Here is a 14,811-nt window from a genome sequence, read left to right on the forward strand (position 1 = left end):
AAGTTGCCCATGCATTCGGGACCGAAATTGCGGTCCCCAATGCACGGAACGGGTGCACAACGTTCCTTTGCAAGAGGCCTAAGTGTGTCAAATACTGTGCACACCTTGGGGCCGGGGAAATCAGTCCTCAAGTCTTCTTTATAGCGAGGATGTCCTTTTAGGCGCCAGGGCCCCATACTATAAAAATAAGGCTGCTTTACACTGAAACGTTACTATCTGTGGCACCAGGGGAGACCAAAACCCTGTGCAGGTTCTCGCCAAACAATAAAATGAGGATGAAACCAAGCTGGAACGGGGCCCCCTCTGTCCAGGGGTCCCATAGTAGCCGTAAGACCTACCTTCATGGTCTCCACATTCACGGCAGTGCGCGACGGGGGCCTGTTCTAGAGAAAGAAGCCAGAGGTGGATATCCTGTGGAGAGGTGCACCCTGTGGATATGCCAAAACTGTCCGGATGGGACAACCCCTTTAATGAGACCTCGTGGTGAATTTGGCGCAGGAAAAATCAAACCTAGATCTTGAGCTGTAATTCATGCCGGAGTAAATTATAGCAAATCTATCCTCTCCCTTCTGCGGCGTAAAATTTTTGTACAAAATTCCCCTTTGTTGTGATTCGTAAGTAATGTGCGCAGCTCTGAATGTGACTAGAGCATAAAACACAATGTAACCCCAGATCATAAACTGCATCAGTATTTCTCTTCTTAATACAATCCTACACACTTTTCCATCTCCACGTCATAGGAGTGATATATGATGAGGACAGCGAGGTGCGGAATATCCCGGGGTGAAGGCCACCACCGCACGGGAACATCCGCCGCCCGTATTACAGGAGTCTACTGAGCTGGCCACGGGTCACACCGACTCCATGACCTCCTCCAGGTGTCAGAAATAGACGACATACAGGACCTTAAGGCTTCCCTGCCACGTATCTAAGCTCCAAAGTATCTACCCATTAATGGTGCCTAACAAAGTGCAATGCAATTAACTCCATAGTGACCGGCACTGTCCCTGTAGAAGGAGATTCAGTAATATTACACGATGGGGACAGGGTCATATTTACAACAAGGCACATGAGGGCGCGTGCCTAGGGTGTCAAGAAAGGGTATAGCAGTACTTCACAGAGAAAGCGCACGATTTATGTTGATTCTTTCACCTTAGTGCCCCTTATCAGGAACGTTTTTTTTTGTGTAGCTACAAGTCAGGAGATTTAACCCTCACACTGCTTACCTACAGATAATGTCACGGTAATCTCTTCCGGGAGGCTGTGTATGGGTTAAATCTGACTTAGTGCTGCATCTAACAAAAGTAAGTGATAAGGAGACATCAGAGCAGTCAGATAAGGAGAAAGGAGAAGCCAGTATATGACCTATATGTATATGTAAGGATTTCTCTGCCGGTCACACAGTGGCGATACACCTAGCAAGGGTTAGGGCTTGTTTGTGCTCCGGCCTGTGAACATGGAGACATTTTTATACCGAGCGCTCAGAGATGATGTCCGCGTCCTGCCTGTTCTTCACTTCAGTGGATGAATCTAGAGGGAACATCAGAGCTGTGGTTTTTCCAGTCACAGCCTGCACCATTGATGATGAAGATGCCTTTGGACTTGTGCATTAGGTTTATATTTTACTGGCTGCTGTATAAGGGTATATTTCAATGTGATGTTTTTTAAAATTGCATTAAAAAGGCTTTTAAAACCGCACTCAATTTTACCGGCTTTGTTGCAGTTTTTTGATGCGGTTATTTGCCATGTATTTTTTTCAGGTTTAAAATCAAAACATTTCACGTGTATAAACTGCACGGCCAACAACGACATCATAAAACCACAGCAATCACGGTGAAACCGCATGATCAAAATCATATCTACTGTATGACCTCAAGTCCATGGGTGGCTATAGCCAAACTAATAGGGGACGTGAGCAGGAGACGCGCAGGGTGCAGGATATACTCTGATTGGGGGGGGGGGGGGGTATACTGCTGTGTGGTTACCTGGGACAGTATCAAACATGAAAAGCTTAGATACACTGGTTCAGAAGACTGTATACCACATGATAGGCTTCGATATACCCAACCAGCAGACCGTATCACACAAAACAAGGTTCGGATACACAGCTCTGCAGACAATATCATACATGACAGGCTTAGATACACAGCTCAGCAGGCAATAGCATACATGACAGGCTTAGATACACAGCTCAGCAGGCAATAGCATACATGACAGGCTTAGATACACAGCTCAGCAGACAATATCATATACGACAGGCTTAGATACACAGCTCAGCAGGCAATATTATGCACGATAGGCTTAGGCCTCTTGCACACAAGCGTATTTTCATTCCGTGTCCGTTCTGGTGTTTTTTTGCGGACCGTATACAGAACCATTCATTTTAATGAGTCGGCAAAAAAAAACAAAAAAAAAAAAAACGGAAGGTACTCCGTGTGCATTCCATTTCCGTATTTCCTTTCCGCTAACAGATAGAACTTGTCCTATTATTGTCCGCATAGTACTGTTCTATTAGGGGCCAGCTGTTCCGGTTCTGCAAAACACGGACGTCATCCGTATTTTTTGCGGGCCGTAAAATACATACGGTCGTGTGCAAGGAGGCCTTAGATACAGACTTCTGTAGACAGTATCATGCATGATAGGCTTAGATACACAGGTTCAGCAGACTGTATCACACATAATAGGCTAAGGTACACCCGCTCAGTGACAGGCTTAGAGCGGATCAGATGAAAATGCATAAAATATTATGAATTAGTAAAGCGTCTTATGGTTCTCGGAGACAGTATCACACAGCATGGGCTAAGATACACTCGCTCAGCAGCACATGATGGGGAGTGTAGTCCGTGTAGTTCTGTATCGCACGTGATAGACATAGATACTCTGGATCGGACCACCCATCTTTAGACCACTGAGAGTTAATTGCATTAATATGTGACCCCCCCCCCCCATCCCCAGATCAGCGGGTTACACTGGCTGCGCTGCTCCATCTTCCATGAAATGACACCGGTGCTCTACATACAAGGGCGGTGTAGGCGCACTTCAGGGAGTGGGCAGCTGCTATTGAGTTCACCTAGATTTGGGTAGCCGCTGTATAACGGTGCACCTGCCCGCTCCTATGAAACCTCAGGCGACATGTCATCTATACAGTAACAACAACATCCACCGGCTGCGTGAGGTGGATGCCCCAGGCACGTAAATCTGTGCCCTCGTCCACGTCACAGATGCAATCGGCGGCAGAAATCATTTCTAGGTTTATCTGCTTCTGGAAAAGCTGGGCGACAACCGAGTCACCGATACGGCTCAGTTGGGATACGTCATCCAGCTTTCCCAGATGAAGCGATGAAAGCTGCGCGATAACGCCTACGGCAAGCAAGACGTTTAAGCCGCTCATACACGTTAGGCATACATCAGACCACCTAATGTGGACTGGACTCTGATGGGTGAGAAGGATCGGGCAAGATGGAGCACACCGTGTCCGATCCTTCCGTTCTCAAGGGAGACAAGCCGATGCCAGAGGAGCCTGGAATGACAGGGGCGTCTGGCTCGCTCCGCTATCGCAATTCACAGTGCATTCATAATCAGCCGAGCCCAGCGTGTATGGGAGGGGTGGGATAGCTGGCAGTCGTGCAATGTGCTGGGAGCATTGTTTTCTCATCTCCGAAAGCTGCAGATTCCAATGTTCAAACAGCCTGATAGCTGAAAATCTCCCACATGTGCTGCCAAGAAGAATAATGATCAGGTCCCTGAACCTACACTGAGCTGCGAAATCCCTGAAAAACACCGGCGGCAGAACAAAAAGGTGTCTAAACTCTACGTAAAAGTTTCATATAGCTGAGCGCCGTGTCTGTCTACATACAGTACAGACCAAAAGTTTGGACACACCTTCTCATTCAAAGAGTTTTCTTTATTTTCATGACTATGAAGGCATCAAAACTATGAATTAACACATGTGGAATTATATACATAACAAACAAGTGTGAAACAACTGAAAATATGTCATATTCTAGGTTCTTCAAAGTAGCCACCTTTTGCTTTGATTACTGCTTTGCACACTCTTGGCATTCTCTTGATGAGCTTCAAGAGGTAGTCCCCTGAAATGGTCTTCCAACAGTCTTGAAGGAGTTCCCAGAGATGCTTAGCTCTTGTTGGCCCTTTTGCCTTCACTCTGCGGTCCAGCTCACCCCAAACCATCTCGATTGGGTTCAGGTCCGGTGACTGTGGAGGCCAGGTCATCTGGCGCAGCACCCCATCACTCTCCTTCATGGTCAAATAGCCCTTACTTTCAAAGTTTTCCCAATTTTTCGGCTGACTGACTGACCTTCATTTCTTAAAGTAATGATGGCCACTCGTTTTTCTTTACTTAGCTGCTTTTTTCTTGCCATAATACAAATTCTAACAGTCTATTCAGTAGGACTATCAGCTGTGTATCCACCTGACTTCTCCTCAACGCCACTGATGGTCCCAACCCCATTTATAAGGCAAGAAATCCCACTTATTAAACCTGACAGGGCACACCTGTGAAGTGAAGACCATTTCAGGGGACTACCTCTTGAAGCTCATCAAGAGAATGCCAAGAGTGTGCAAAGCAGTAATCAAAGCAAAAGGTGGCTACTTTGAAGAACCTAGAATATGACATATTTTCAGTTGTTTCACACTTGTTTGTTATGTATATAATTCCACATGTGTTAATTCATAGTTTTTGATGCCTTCAGTGTGAATCTACAATTTTCATAGTCATAAAAATAAAGAAAACTCTTTGAATGAGAAGGTGTGTCCAAACTTTTGGTCTGTACTGTACATCAGGCCATACAGTGTCCTAGACAGGCGCAGTACCTTCACAGAGAGCAGTGCCAACACCGCATCCATACGGAAGGCATGCCAGCCAACCAATACTGATCCCCAAGATCTGGGCCCATTATACGGCACCTCTACAGGACAAACTTTCCAAACATGTTCTTTTAGATGGAAAAAAATAACAAAAACATAAAATTAGCCCGAAAAGCCATAAAAAACTGTGGAATGCCGCCGCAGGGGAGGATAAGCCAGCGGCACAAGGAGGAGCCTGGATGTGACAACAGCGGCTGGGGAGCTGTCAATCAAGACTGGGCGAGCAGGGATAGACACTGAACAGCATGCACAAATGCCCGCTAGACGGTTCACAGGCCATTAGCACACAGTGGAGGGCGTATTAAGATATTACATCTCTTTTCCTGCATCTGAAGAAGAAAAACAGACAGGCCATGTTCGGAAAGATTGTCAGGTCATCAATTACGGCATGGTGGTGGTTCAGAGTAACAGGTTCTCTCCAAATTATAAAATTGTGGATGCCTGCATTCACCACTAGAGGGAGCTCGCTGTCCACCATTTATACACTGCAATCTGTAATAAGCTCCAGCACTCCCTCTAGTGGTGGCTGCAGGAAGGCAGAATTTTATCATGTAACTGTATCTATCCAGGTGGGCCGAAGCTCTGTCTCTAATATATTATGAAATGAGTCAGGACAGAACGATGGATGTTGATAGGCGGACATTCATTTTCAGAAAAAAATTAAATTAAATTACAACCATTTTAAGCCTGTCCAGTGAAGAGCGAATCAATTTGTCTCATCAACTCGAACTCTACACCCGAGACGGGGTGTCCCCGCAGCTGAAGACACTCCGCCCTGCCGCTTGATTGACAGGGCAGGACCATCTTGTATCACTGTTCCGAGTGGCGGCACAAGAGCAGAGACTCTGCTTCCGCTACTGGAGAGGCGACTGTGCATGCGCCACATCATTTCCGAGTAGTGGAGCATGAACAGTCGCTACTTCAGAATAGGAAGCACAGTCTCTGCGCTTGCACAGCTACTAGGAGCAGTGATGCAGGCGGGAGATTGTCAAGGCCAGCCGCCAGCGTCTTCAGCTGCGGTGACGCCCCTTCAAAAAGGCGTAAGACTCCGGTTGAGGAGACGAAATTCATCTCTAATTCAACGCTACAATTAAGGAAAGTACCTGCATGTACTTGCATACCTTTCTAGAACCCAAAGTTGCCTTCCCCTAGTGTATTGGACACGAGGTGCGAGTTTAGGTTGCCTAGCAACCACTGCCATATTCTACTTGTATACAACAGACTGCCTCCTCAGGCGGCACAGGCTTGTTCAGATTTTTCCCCTTTAATGCAGCGGAAAATACAAACTGCGAAAGAAAACCTGCAGCCTATTTAGCACAAGGGGCAAGAGAGGAGAGGATGACAGGAGGCCGGGTGTAATTCCGACCACGGGGGAGACATTTCCTTTCGTCAGCCCCCCGATCCGAACACTCACCACATTCCAGAACAGCGGATTGAATAGGATGCAAGCTGTAGCGAACAGGAAGTTGTATTCCGTCAGCTCCACATACCGCGACAGGTCCGCCATGACGGAGAGGTCAATCTGCAAGACGAGAAGTTACAGTTGGTCAGTTCTGAAGCGTTCAGCCACCGGTAATAGTCACCCTCGCAATTCGCTAGGCAATCAAGACGTCACGGAGGTACAAAGTACCTCCTGACTCAGCAGAGGCCGGTGACACGCTCATGGTGGACACAGAAGCCATACATTGACTCTGGACTATGTCCCCTGACGTCAGGCCGGGACGTCCTGATCAGAAGATTGTACATTCCTGATCCTTATTCCGTCCGGCTCTCTTAGGCCTCGATGACAAGATGGTCAGTGGTTCATCTGTGAAAGATCCTTGTTTGGTCCGTGCGTCATCCGCGTCTAGGGGTGCACCGGCCATAGATCCTACAGGGAAGTTTCCCGGTGGGGCCGATGCCCTCCTCACAGCCTTTGGCCAACTAAATAACGACGCGATGCTCTCAGCATTAATTAAAGGGGTATTCTCATCTTCCCTTTTCATACTTACCTTTCTTGAGCGCGACGTTCACTTCCTGGATTCTTCTCCCGGCCGGGCCGCGCTTGCGCAGAAGACTGAAGATTTTCTCCCGGCCGGGCAATGTCCTGAACGCGCACGCCGCCGCGGTGACTTATTCCTGACCTTTATAGTACAGAGCCGGCGTGCTCGTTCGCGGCTCTGTACTATACTGGCCAGGAAGAAGTCATCATGGCGCGTGCGCGTTCAGGACATTGCGCGGCCCGGCCGGGAGAGAATCTTCAGTCTTCTGCGCAAGCGCGACCCAACGGGATTCGACAGGAGAGGTGGCCGTAACCAGGGGAGACCAAAGACGACATCAGGTAAGAGGGGACTTATTTTCTAAAAAAAAAGGGTGGGAATTGGCTAATAACATGTATTTAGAAAAATGACCACTGTCAAATCATTAACAGAGATCATTGTGATGGGAATACCCCTTTAATATATGATGTCAAAACCCCAAAAACATTGGCGGAATCGTGTTTTTTTTTTTTTTTCCAATTTTACCCCATAAAGAATTGTTTTTCCGTTTTCCAATACAATACATGGTAAATTAAATGGCGGCATTAAAAAAAATGCATCTTGTCCCGCAAAAAAAATAAGCCCTCAAAAAGCTATGTGAACAGAAAAAAAAAAAAAGTTATAAATGTAAAAGCAAAAATAGGCTCGGTCTTCAAGGGGATGTCTAGACATATTTACCTGCTCCCCTCCACGGCTTCCTGGACTCCACCTGTCAACTTCCACACGCAGCGCTGCAGCCGGGTCTCGTAGGCATGTCGCCGTCATTGGCTGCAGCAGAGCACATGACCCCGGCCATGCGGACGTTAAAGGGTTTCTATCACTTGGTATGACATAATTAGCTCTCAGACACTAGCGATCTGCTAGTGTCTGCTCTGGCCAACCATCCTAATATAACTGTTTATTGGGCAGCCGTTTTGCTAAAAAAATAACTTTTATAAATATGCTAATGAGCCTATAGGTGCTATGTGGGCGTCATTAGCACCTAGAGGCTCCGTCTACCTTCATACACAGCCACCGCCCAGCGCGTCCCTCCAGCCCGCCCATCTCCTGCTGAATGCGATCCTCCGTGTGACGCAACGGACGAATTCTCGCGCATGCGCCGTGCGCGGCTGTATTCGGCGCATGCGCAGTGAATGTCTGACCGCTTCCCTGCTCAGACATCTCTACTGCGCCTGCGCCGATGACGTCATAGTGCTCCAAGGAACAGGCGCAGTGGAGATGTCTGAGCAGGGAAGCGGTCAGACATTCACTGCGCATGCGCCGAATACAGCCGCGCACGGCGCATGCGCGAGAATTCGTCCGTTGCGTCACACGGAGGATCGCATTCAGCAGGAGATGGGCGGGCTGGAGGGACGCGCTGGGCGGTGGCTGTGTATGAAGGTAGACGGAGCCTCTAGGTGCTAATGACGCCCACATAGCACCTATAGGCTCATTAGCATATTTATAAAAGTTATTTTTTTAGCAAAACGGCTGCCCAAAAAGCTCTTATATTAGGATGGTTGGCCAGAGCAGACACTAGCGGATCGCTAGTGTCTGAGAGCTAATTATGTCATACGAAGTGATAGAAACCCTTTAACAGGTGGGAACTGGAAACCCAGTGGAGATGGCAGGGGAGACAAGGAGCTGGAAAGTAGTGGTGCGGAGCAAGTATAAAAAAAAATAAAAAAATCCTGGACAACCCCTTTAAGGCGTGCGCACTGCGGAACAGCCCCAGGGAAGTCCCCGTGTATTTTGCCAAGTGCAATTTCTAGAACAATGGCTCTTCAGCTACTGCAAAACTACAACTCCCAACAAGCATGATTGGAGTAGTAGTTTTGCAATAGCTGGAAAGACATAGGTTGGGGAACATTGCTCTGCAGCAGGGATCAGCAACCTCTGGCACCCCAGCTGCTGTGGAACTACGACTCCCAGCATGCACACCGACTCAGCTGCTCTTGTAACTGCCACAGAAATGAATGCAGCATGCTGGGAGTTGTAGTTTCAGAACAGCTGGAGAGTAGCGGAGGTCGCTGACCCCTGCTCTAGAGGATCGACACTGACACGGGAACTTCTATATAATAGACTGCCTCCCCCGGCTGCACAGACTTGTTAAGGCCCTTCCGCCAGTCCCACTCTATGCCTTGTGATAAAAGCCTTTTCTGGACAATCCCTTTAATAAAAATAAAAATCAGCCATCATCACTATGGAAACTGCTACTTGCTTTCAGTTCCTGAATATACTGATAGTGGACAAGCCCTTTAAATGTAAATAATGGGGATTGTAGTTATCAGAAGCTGCTACCCCTCCCCCCTCCTCAATGTTATTACACGGCCACTAAAAAGCATGCAGTAGTTACCTTAGAATAATCCAAATTACTGAGCCCTCCACAGCACTCCCAGTGCTCAGAAGCCACTCTGTGTGACAGGCTGTGGGGGACACAAGCGTCAGGGCATCGCTGAGGTCAGGGGCTAAAGGTCTCACGGGGGAGGGGGGGCGCCTGTCAAAGGTCACGTGTAACGCGGCCAAATCGGTGATGGCTAATACTATACCCGGAAGGGACCTGCTGACGTCACAGCATCACGTGGTAATCCGAGGTCGGAAACTGGAGAGCCGCGCGCTCATTCCAACAGTGGGAAGGTTTTGGTTCTTTTTCACATAGAGTGAACGGGGGGAGGGGCTGTGTTCTAGGTAGGTGTCTGTGGGGTAGGGCTGTTTGTAGGTTGTATGTGAGGGGCTGTACACTGAGATGGGGGGGGGAAGCTGTGGATGCTGAGATATCCGGTTGTATGCTGAGACTGGGGGTCTGTGTTCTAGGTAGGTGTCTGGGCTGTATATGGGGGGCTGTGTTGGAGGGAGGTGTCTGTGAGGGGGGCGTGTGGGGTTGTACACAGAGATGGTGGGGGCGTGTGGGGTTGTACACAGAGATGGGGTGCCGCGTGGGGTTGTACACAGAGATGGGGGGGGGGGGGCGGGGGGGGTTGTACACTGAGATGGGGGGGCCTTGTGGGACTGTACACTGAGATGGGGGGGGGGCCGTGTAGTGTTGTACACTGAGATGGGGGGGGCCGTGTGGGGTTGTACACTGAGAGGGGGGGGGGCCGTGTAGTGTTGTACACTGAGATGGGGGGGGGCCGTGTAGTGTTGTACACTGAGATGGGGGGGGCCGTGTAGTGTTGTACACTGAGATGGGGGGGGCCGTGTAGTGTTGTACACTGAGATGGGGGGGGCCGTGTAGTGTTGTACACTGAGATGGGGGGGCCGTGTAGTGTTGTACACTGAGATGGGGGGGGGCCTTGTGGGACTGTACACTGAGATGGGGGGGGCCTTGTGGGACTGTACACTGAGAGGGGGGGGGCCTTGTGGGACTGTACACTGAGATGGGGGGGGGCCTTGTGGGACTGTACACTGAGATGGGGGGGGCCTTGTGGGACTGTACACTGAGATGGGGGGGGCCTTGTGGGACTGTACACTGAGATGGGGGGGGCCTTGTGGGACTGTACACTGAGATGGGGGGGGCCTTGTGGGACTGTACACTGAGATGGGGGGGCCTTGTGGGACTGTACACTGAGATGGGGGGGGCCTTGTGGGACTGTACACTGAGATGGGGGGGGGCCTTGTGGGACTGTACACTGAGATGGGGGGGGGCCTTGTGGGACTGTACACTGAGATGGGGGGGGGGCCTTGTGGGACTGTACACTGAGAGGGGGGGGGGCCTTGTGGGACTGTACACTGAGATGGGGGGGCTGTGTAGTGTTGTACACTGAGATGGGGGGGCTGTGTAGTGTTGTACACTGAGATGGGGGGGGGCCTTGTGGGACTGTACACTGAGATGGGGGGGGCCTTGTGGGACTGTACACTGAGATGGGGGGGGCCTTGTGGGACTGTACACTGAGATGGGGGGGGCCTTGTGGGACTGTACACTGAGATGGGGGGGGCCTTGTGGGACTGTACACTGAGATGGGGGGGCCTTGTGGGACTGTACACTGAGATGGGGGGGGGCCTTGTGGGACTGTACACTGAGATGGGGGGGGCCTTGTGGGACTGTACACTGAGATGGGGGGGGCCGCGTGGGACTGTACACTGAGATGGGGGGGCCGCGTGGGACTGTACACTGAGATGGGGGGGGGCCGCGTGGGGTTGTACACTGAGATGGGGGGCCGCGTGGGACTGTACACTGAGATGGGGGGGGGCCGCGTGGGGTTGTACACTGAGATGGGGGGTACGTGTGGGACTGTACACAGACATGTGTAACGTAGCTAAATCTCACACCCTTTCGGGATGGGGAAACGCTCCTTTGATTCTGATTGGCGAGATGAGAACGATGGCGACGATTGGTTCATATAAGACGCTTTCTGATTGGCTGGCGTTCCACCTCGTGATTGGTTGGGTGCGGCAGGATGCTGCGGGTTAGTCTGGTTGCTATGACAACAGCATCCCTCTTGTAGTGAGGGGATTTTTTTTTTTTTTTATCATCATGGCGGCGGGGCACACCAAGGAAGAAAAGTGCAATAAAATGATGAACTGTATAATGGTGCTGCGTTACTGATGCCCCTGAGAAGGCGGTGAGCCCCCTGATCAGTAATAACCCACCCATTTCATGTCATTTATGTGTTTTGGACAAAGTAAAGCCACCTGCAGACAAAAAAAACAAGAAAAACAGCGTTTGCGCTTTAATATAATGGATTTTCACATCTAAAGACTATGGTGTTGCCATAGCAACTCCACAAACGGCTTCTCAGCGACTCCATCATGTATTATTTGTGAATTATACTTTATTATTGTCCATTTGGCAGGATCGTTTCGTGTTTTGCTCCTGCGCCATTACCAAAATTTCTAGTCTTTTTTGCAAAGTTTTAACAATACATCACCTCAGGGATCAGTTTCCATTCTGTTCAATAAAAGCAAGCAGGAATCTTGAAAAACCTCAGACTTGGGTGCATTTTCCAACATATATCCTGAACATTGAGATAAGGCCGTGTTCACATCACGTATACACTAGGGCTGCAGCTGACGATTTGAAGAGGACTTTAATCAGAGAGAAAAAAACCTCACATATGGAACAACGGATCCGTGAAACAACAACGGTCGTGTGCATGAGCCCTAAGAACGTGACGTCCGCTGTTGCTAAGAGGATAGAGCAGAGGGAGGCTGTACTCTAAAGGCAGGTTCCTCCTATACAAGCCGACCTGTAATTGACATCATTAGTTGCTGGGCAGATTTGTATTATATATAGCGAACGCTTGTCTATAATATTCAAAACTCCAATTAGAGACCTTCTATGACATATCAGGGAAACGTATTCATTATGGCTGCAATATACAGTTGCAAGAAAAAGTATGTGAACCCATTGGAATGATATGGATTTCTGCACAAATTGGTCATAAAATGTGATCTGATCTTCATCTAAGTCACAACAATAGACAATCACAGTCGGCTTAATCTAATAACACACAAAGAAATAAATGTTACCATGTTTTTATTGAACACACCGTGTAAACATTTACAGTGCAGGTGGAAAAAGTATGTGAACCCCTAGACTAATGACATCTCCAAGAGCACGTCTGATCTGCAACCACAGGAAACGTTTGGTTGAAGTTATTGCTGCCAAAGGAGGTTCAACCAGTTATTAAATCCAAGGGTTCACATACTTTTTCCACCTGCACTGTGAATGTTTACATGGTGTGTTCAATAAAAACATGGTGACATTTAATTCTTTGTGTGTTATTAGTTTAAGCAGACTGTGATTGTCTATTGTTGTGACTTAGATGAAGATCAGATCACATTTTATGACCAATTTGTGCAGAAATCCATATCATTCCAAAGGGTTCACATACTTTTTCTTGCAACTGTATCTACATATATTTTATCAAGTAACTGGTTGAAAGTGGTCACAATGACTTAATGGCTAAAATATTGGGACAAGGAGAAGAAGAACCAGAGGGGAGATATAACAATGCCTAAAAGCAGATTGTCAGGTTTTGCCTAAACTTAAGATAGCCTAATAGGCTGAGATCATTATTTAAAGGGTAACTGTCATGTTTTTTTTATTTGCCAGTTTATTAGAGCTAGGCATGTATACCTGAGTTAGTGTCACGGGGTGCAGAAGGTGCACTCGGTCTCCCATCAGCCGCAGACCTGCTGCTTAGCTTCGGGAGCGAGGATCTGTGTTTGGCCTCGTTCCCAGGGCGGCTTTGCTAGCTGGGAGGCTCCCTGCTCCTGGGTCTGCCTTGAGCTGATCACTCGGTGCTCGACTTGTCTGTCTGTCGGTCATGTGACGCTGGCCACATCACATGACCCTCAGACCCCACTATAAATACAGGCAGCCTGCTAATTCTAGGTTCCTGGCTATTTGTTAGACTACTGAATACTACCTGATCCTGTTCCCTGACGATCCTTTGCCTGCTCCTCCTGTACTGCGCATCTCTCCTGGCGGCTTCCACCTGACTATTCTTTGCAGACTCTTGTTGTATTTCGTTTCTCTCCTGGTATTTGACCTTGTCTTTTCCTGACTATTCTCTGCTCATTCCTTATTACTGCGTAGCTCTTTAGGTATTGACCCGGTCCGTTCATGTTCCATTATTTGTCTTGTCTGTCTTCCCAGCACGTATCCTAAGTTAGGGACTGCCGTCTAGTTGTCCCCTGTCATTAGGACTTGTGAGGCAAGTAGCCAGGGTTGAGGGTGGAGCGCAGTGGTCACTATCCTCCCCTCTGTGTGTAGTGTACGTGACCGTCACAGTTAGTCTGCCAATGATTGTAAAAAGATCTAATTACCTTATAATAACAGCTTTCATTAATGTCCTCTGTCCTTTTCCACTGCTCTCTTAAAAGACGTTGCTGTGGCTTGTCTGTCTTCCTAGTATAAACAGAAGACAGAGGGGCGGTCCTTCACACTGCCTGCTGCATTAGGCTTCAGAGTGAGGAGGCGTGTCTCTCAGTAATCCAATCTGATTGGCTGGCAGGGAGCTGCTGGCTACAGCAAGTGTGTATGGGAAGTGAGGGAAAGCAGTTTTGGCCTCAGAGAACTGGCAGAGGAGCCATCTTGAGAAGGTCCTCATATTGTAAATGTTTAAACAGCCGTAACTAAGGGGAAAACTCAAGGAAAACAGTGGTATGTGAAGAAACCAAAAATTGCTTTATGTATAATGCTGCTGGAGCAGTAACATATGCTAAAATTGATTTTTATGAAAACATGACAGTTACTTTTTAAATGACCTTCAACCATATCTTAGGGTCTTAGTTTTATAAACTGTGACCACCCCTAGGCATGAGAGCACCAGTTAGGAAACACTCAGCTTTTTTGGGGGGGGTCCCAGTTGCCATTCATAAGACTCGTTTTATAGTTAATTGGGGTCAGTCCACAATAACGGACCTAACCCCAAGATAACTTGTATGTATGAGTTCCAATGGGTCGCATATCAGGGGCGTACATAGAAATCCTTGGGCCCCATAGCAAGAATCTTAATGGGGCCCCACTAACTCCGTCCACTGGCCCATCCCACCACCTGCCCTGGCTTCTCCCCTGCCATACCCCCAGCAGTTGCAGCCGTGTAGACATTAGGAGCTACTTTCACACTTGCGTTTCTATTTTCCGATATTGAGATCCGTCATAGGGTCTCAATACCGGGAAAAAACCCGCTTTTGATTGTCCCCATTCATTGTCTGAGGGCACTGTCCACTATAAGCAGCACACAGGGGGTGCTATGGTGGTGCTGGCATAATAGTATACCAGTGCCACCATAGCCCCCCTTGCCTTATGAACTGTCAGAACCTCCTAATGCATACCTCAGCTGCTGCAGAACATATAAAGCTTCGTTCACATCTGTGTTGGGGCCTCATTCGTGGATCAGGTCATAAATGCTGGACACAATTTTATAGCCTGGAAGATGGAAACCTGACAGATCTCATCATAGTCAGCGGGATCCGTCAG

The 14,811-nt window shown here is 48.5% G+C and overlaps 1 protein-coding gene across 1 annotated transcript in view; it reads right to left on the bottom strand.

The window, feature by feature from the left end:
• PEMT (phosphatidylethanolamine N-methyltransferase) overlaps window positions 1–9,437 on the bottom strand; it is a 79,392-nt gene extending 69,955 nt beyond the window's left edge. Inside the window, exons 1-2 of the mRNA XM_040440883.1 lie at window positions 9,241–9,437; window positions 6,302–6,409 (exon numbers count right to left, since the gene is read on the bottom strand). Coding sequence (XP_040296817.1) covers window positions 6,302–6,394 — 93 coding nt within the window. The 5' untranslated portion in view covers window positions 6,395–6,409; window positions 9,241–9,437. The remainder of the gene's footprint in view (window positions 1–6,301; window positions 6,410–9,240) is intronic.
• Between the last annotated feature and the right edge of the window lie 5,374 nt (window positions 9,438–14,811).

This window comes from Bufo bufo, chromosome 7 (genome assembly GCF_905171765.1).
Source record: "Bufo bufo chromosome 7, aBufBuf1.1, whole genome shotgun sequence".
NCBI lineage: Eukaryota > Metazoa > Chordata > Amphibia > Anura > Bufonidae > Bufo > Bufo bufo.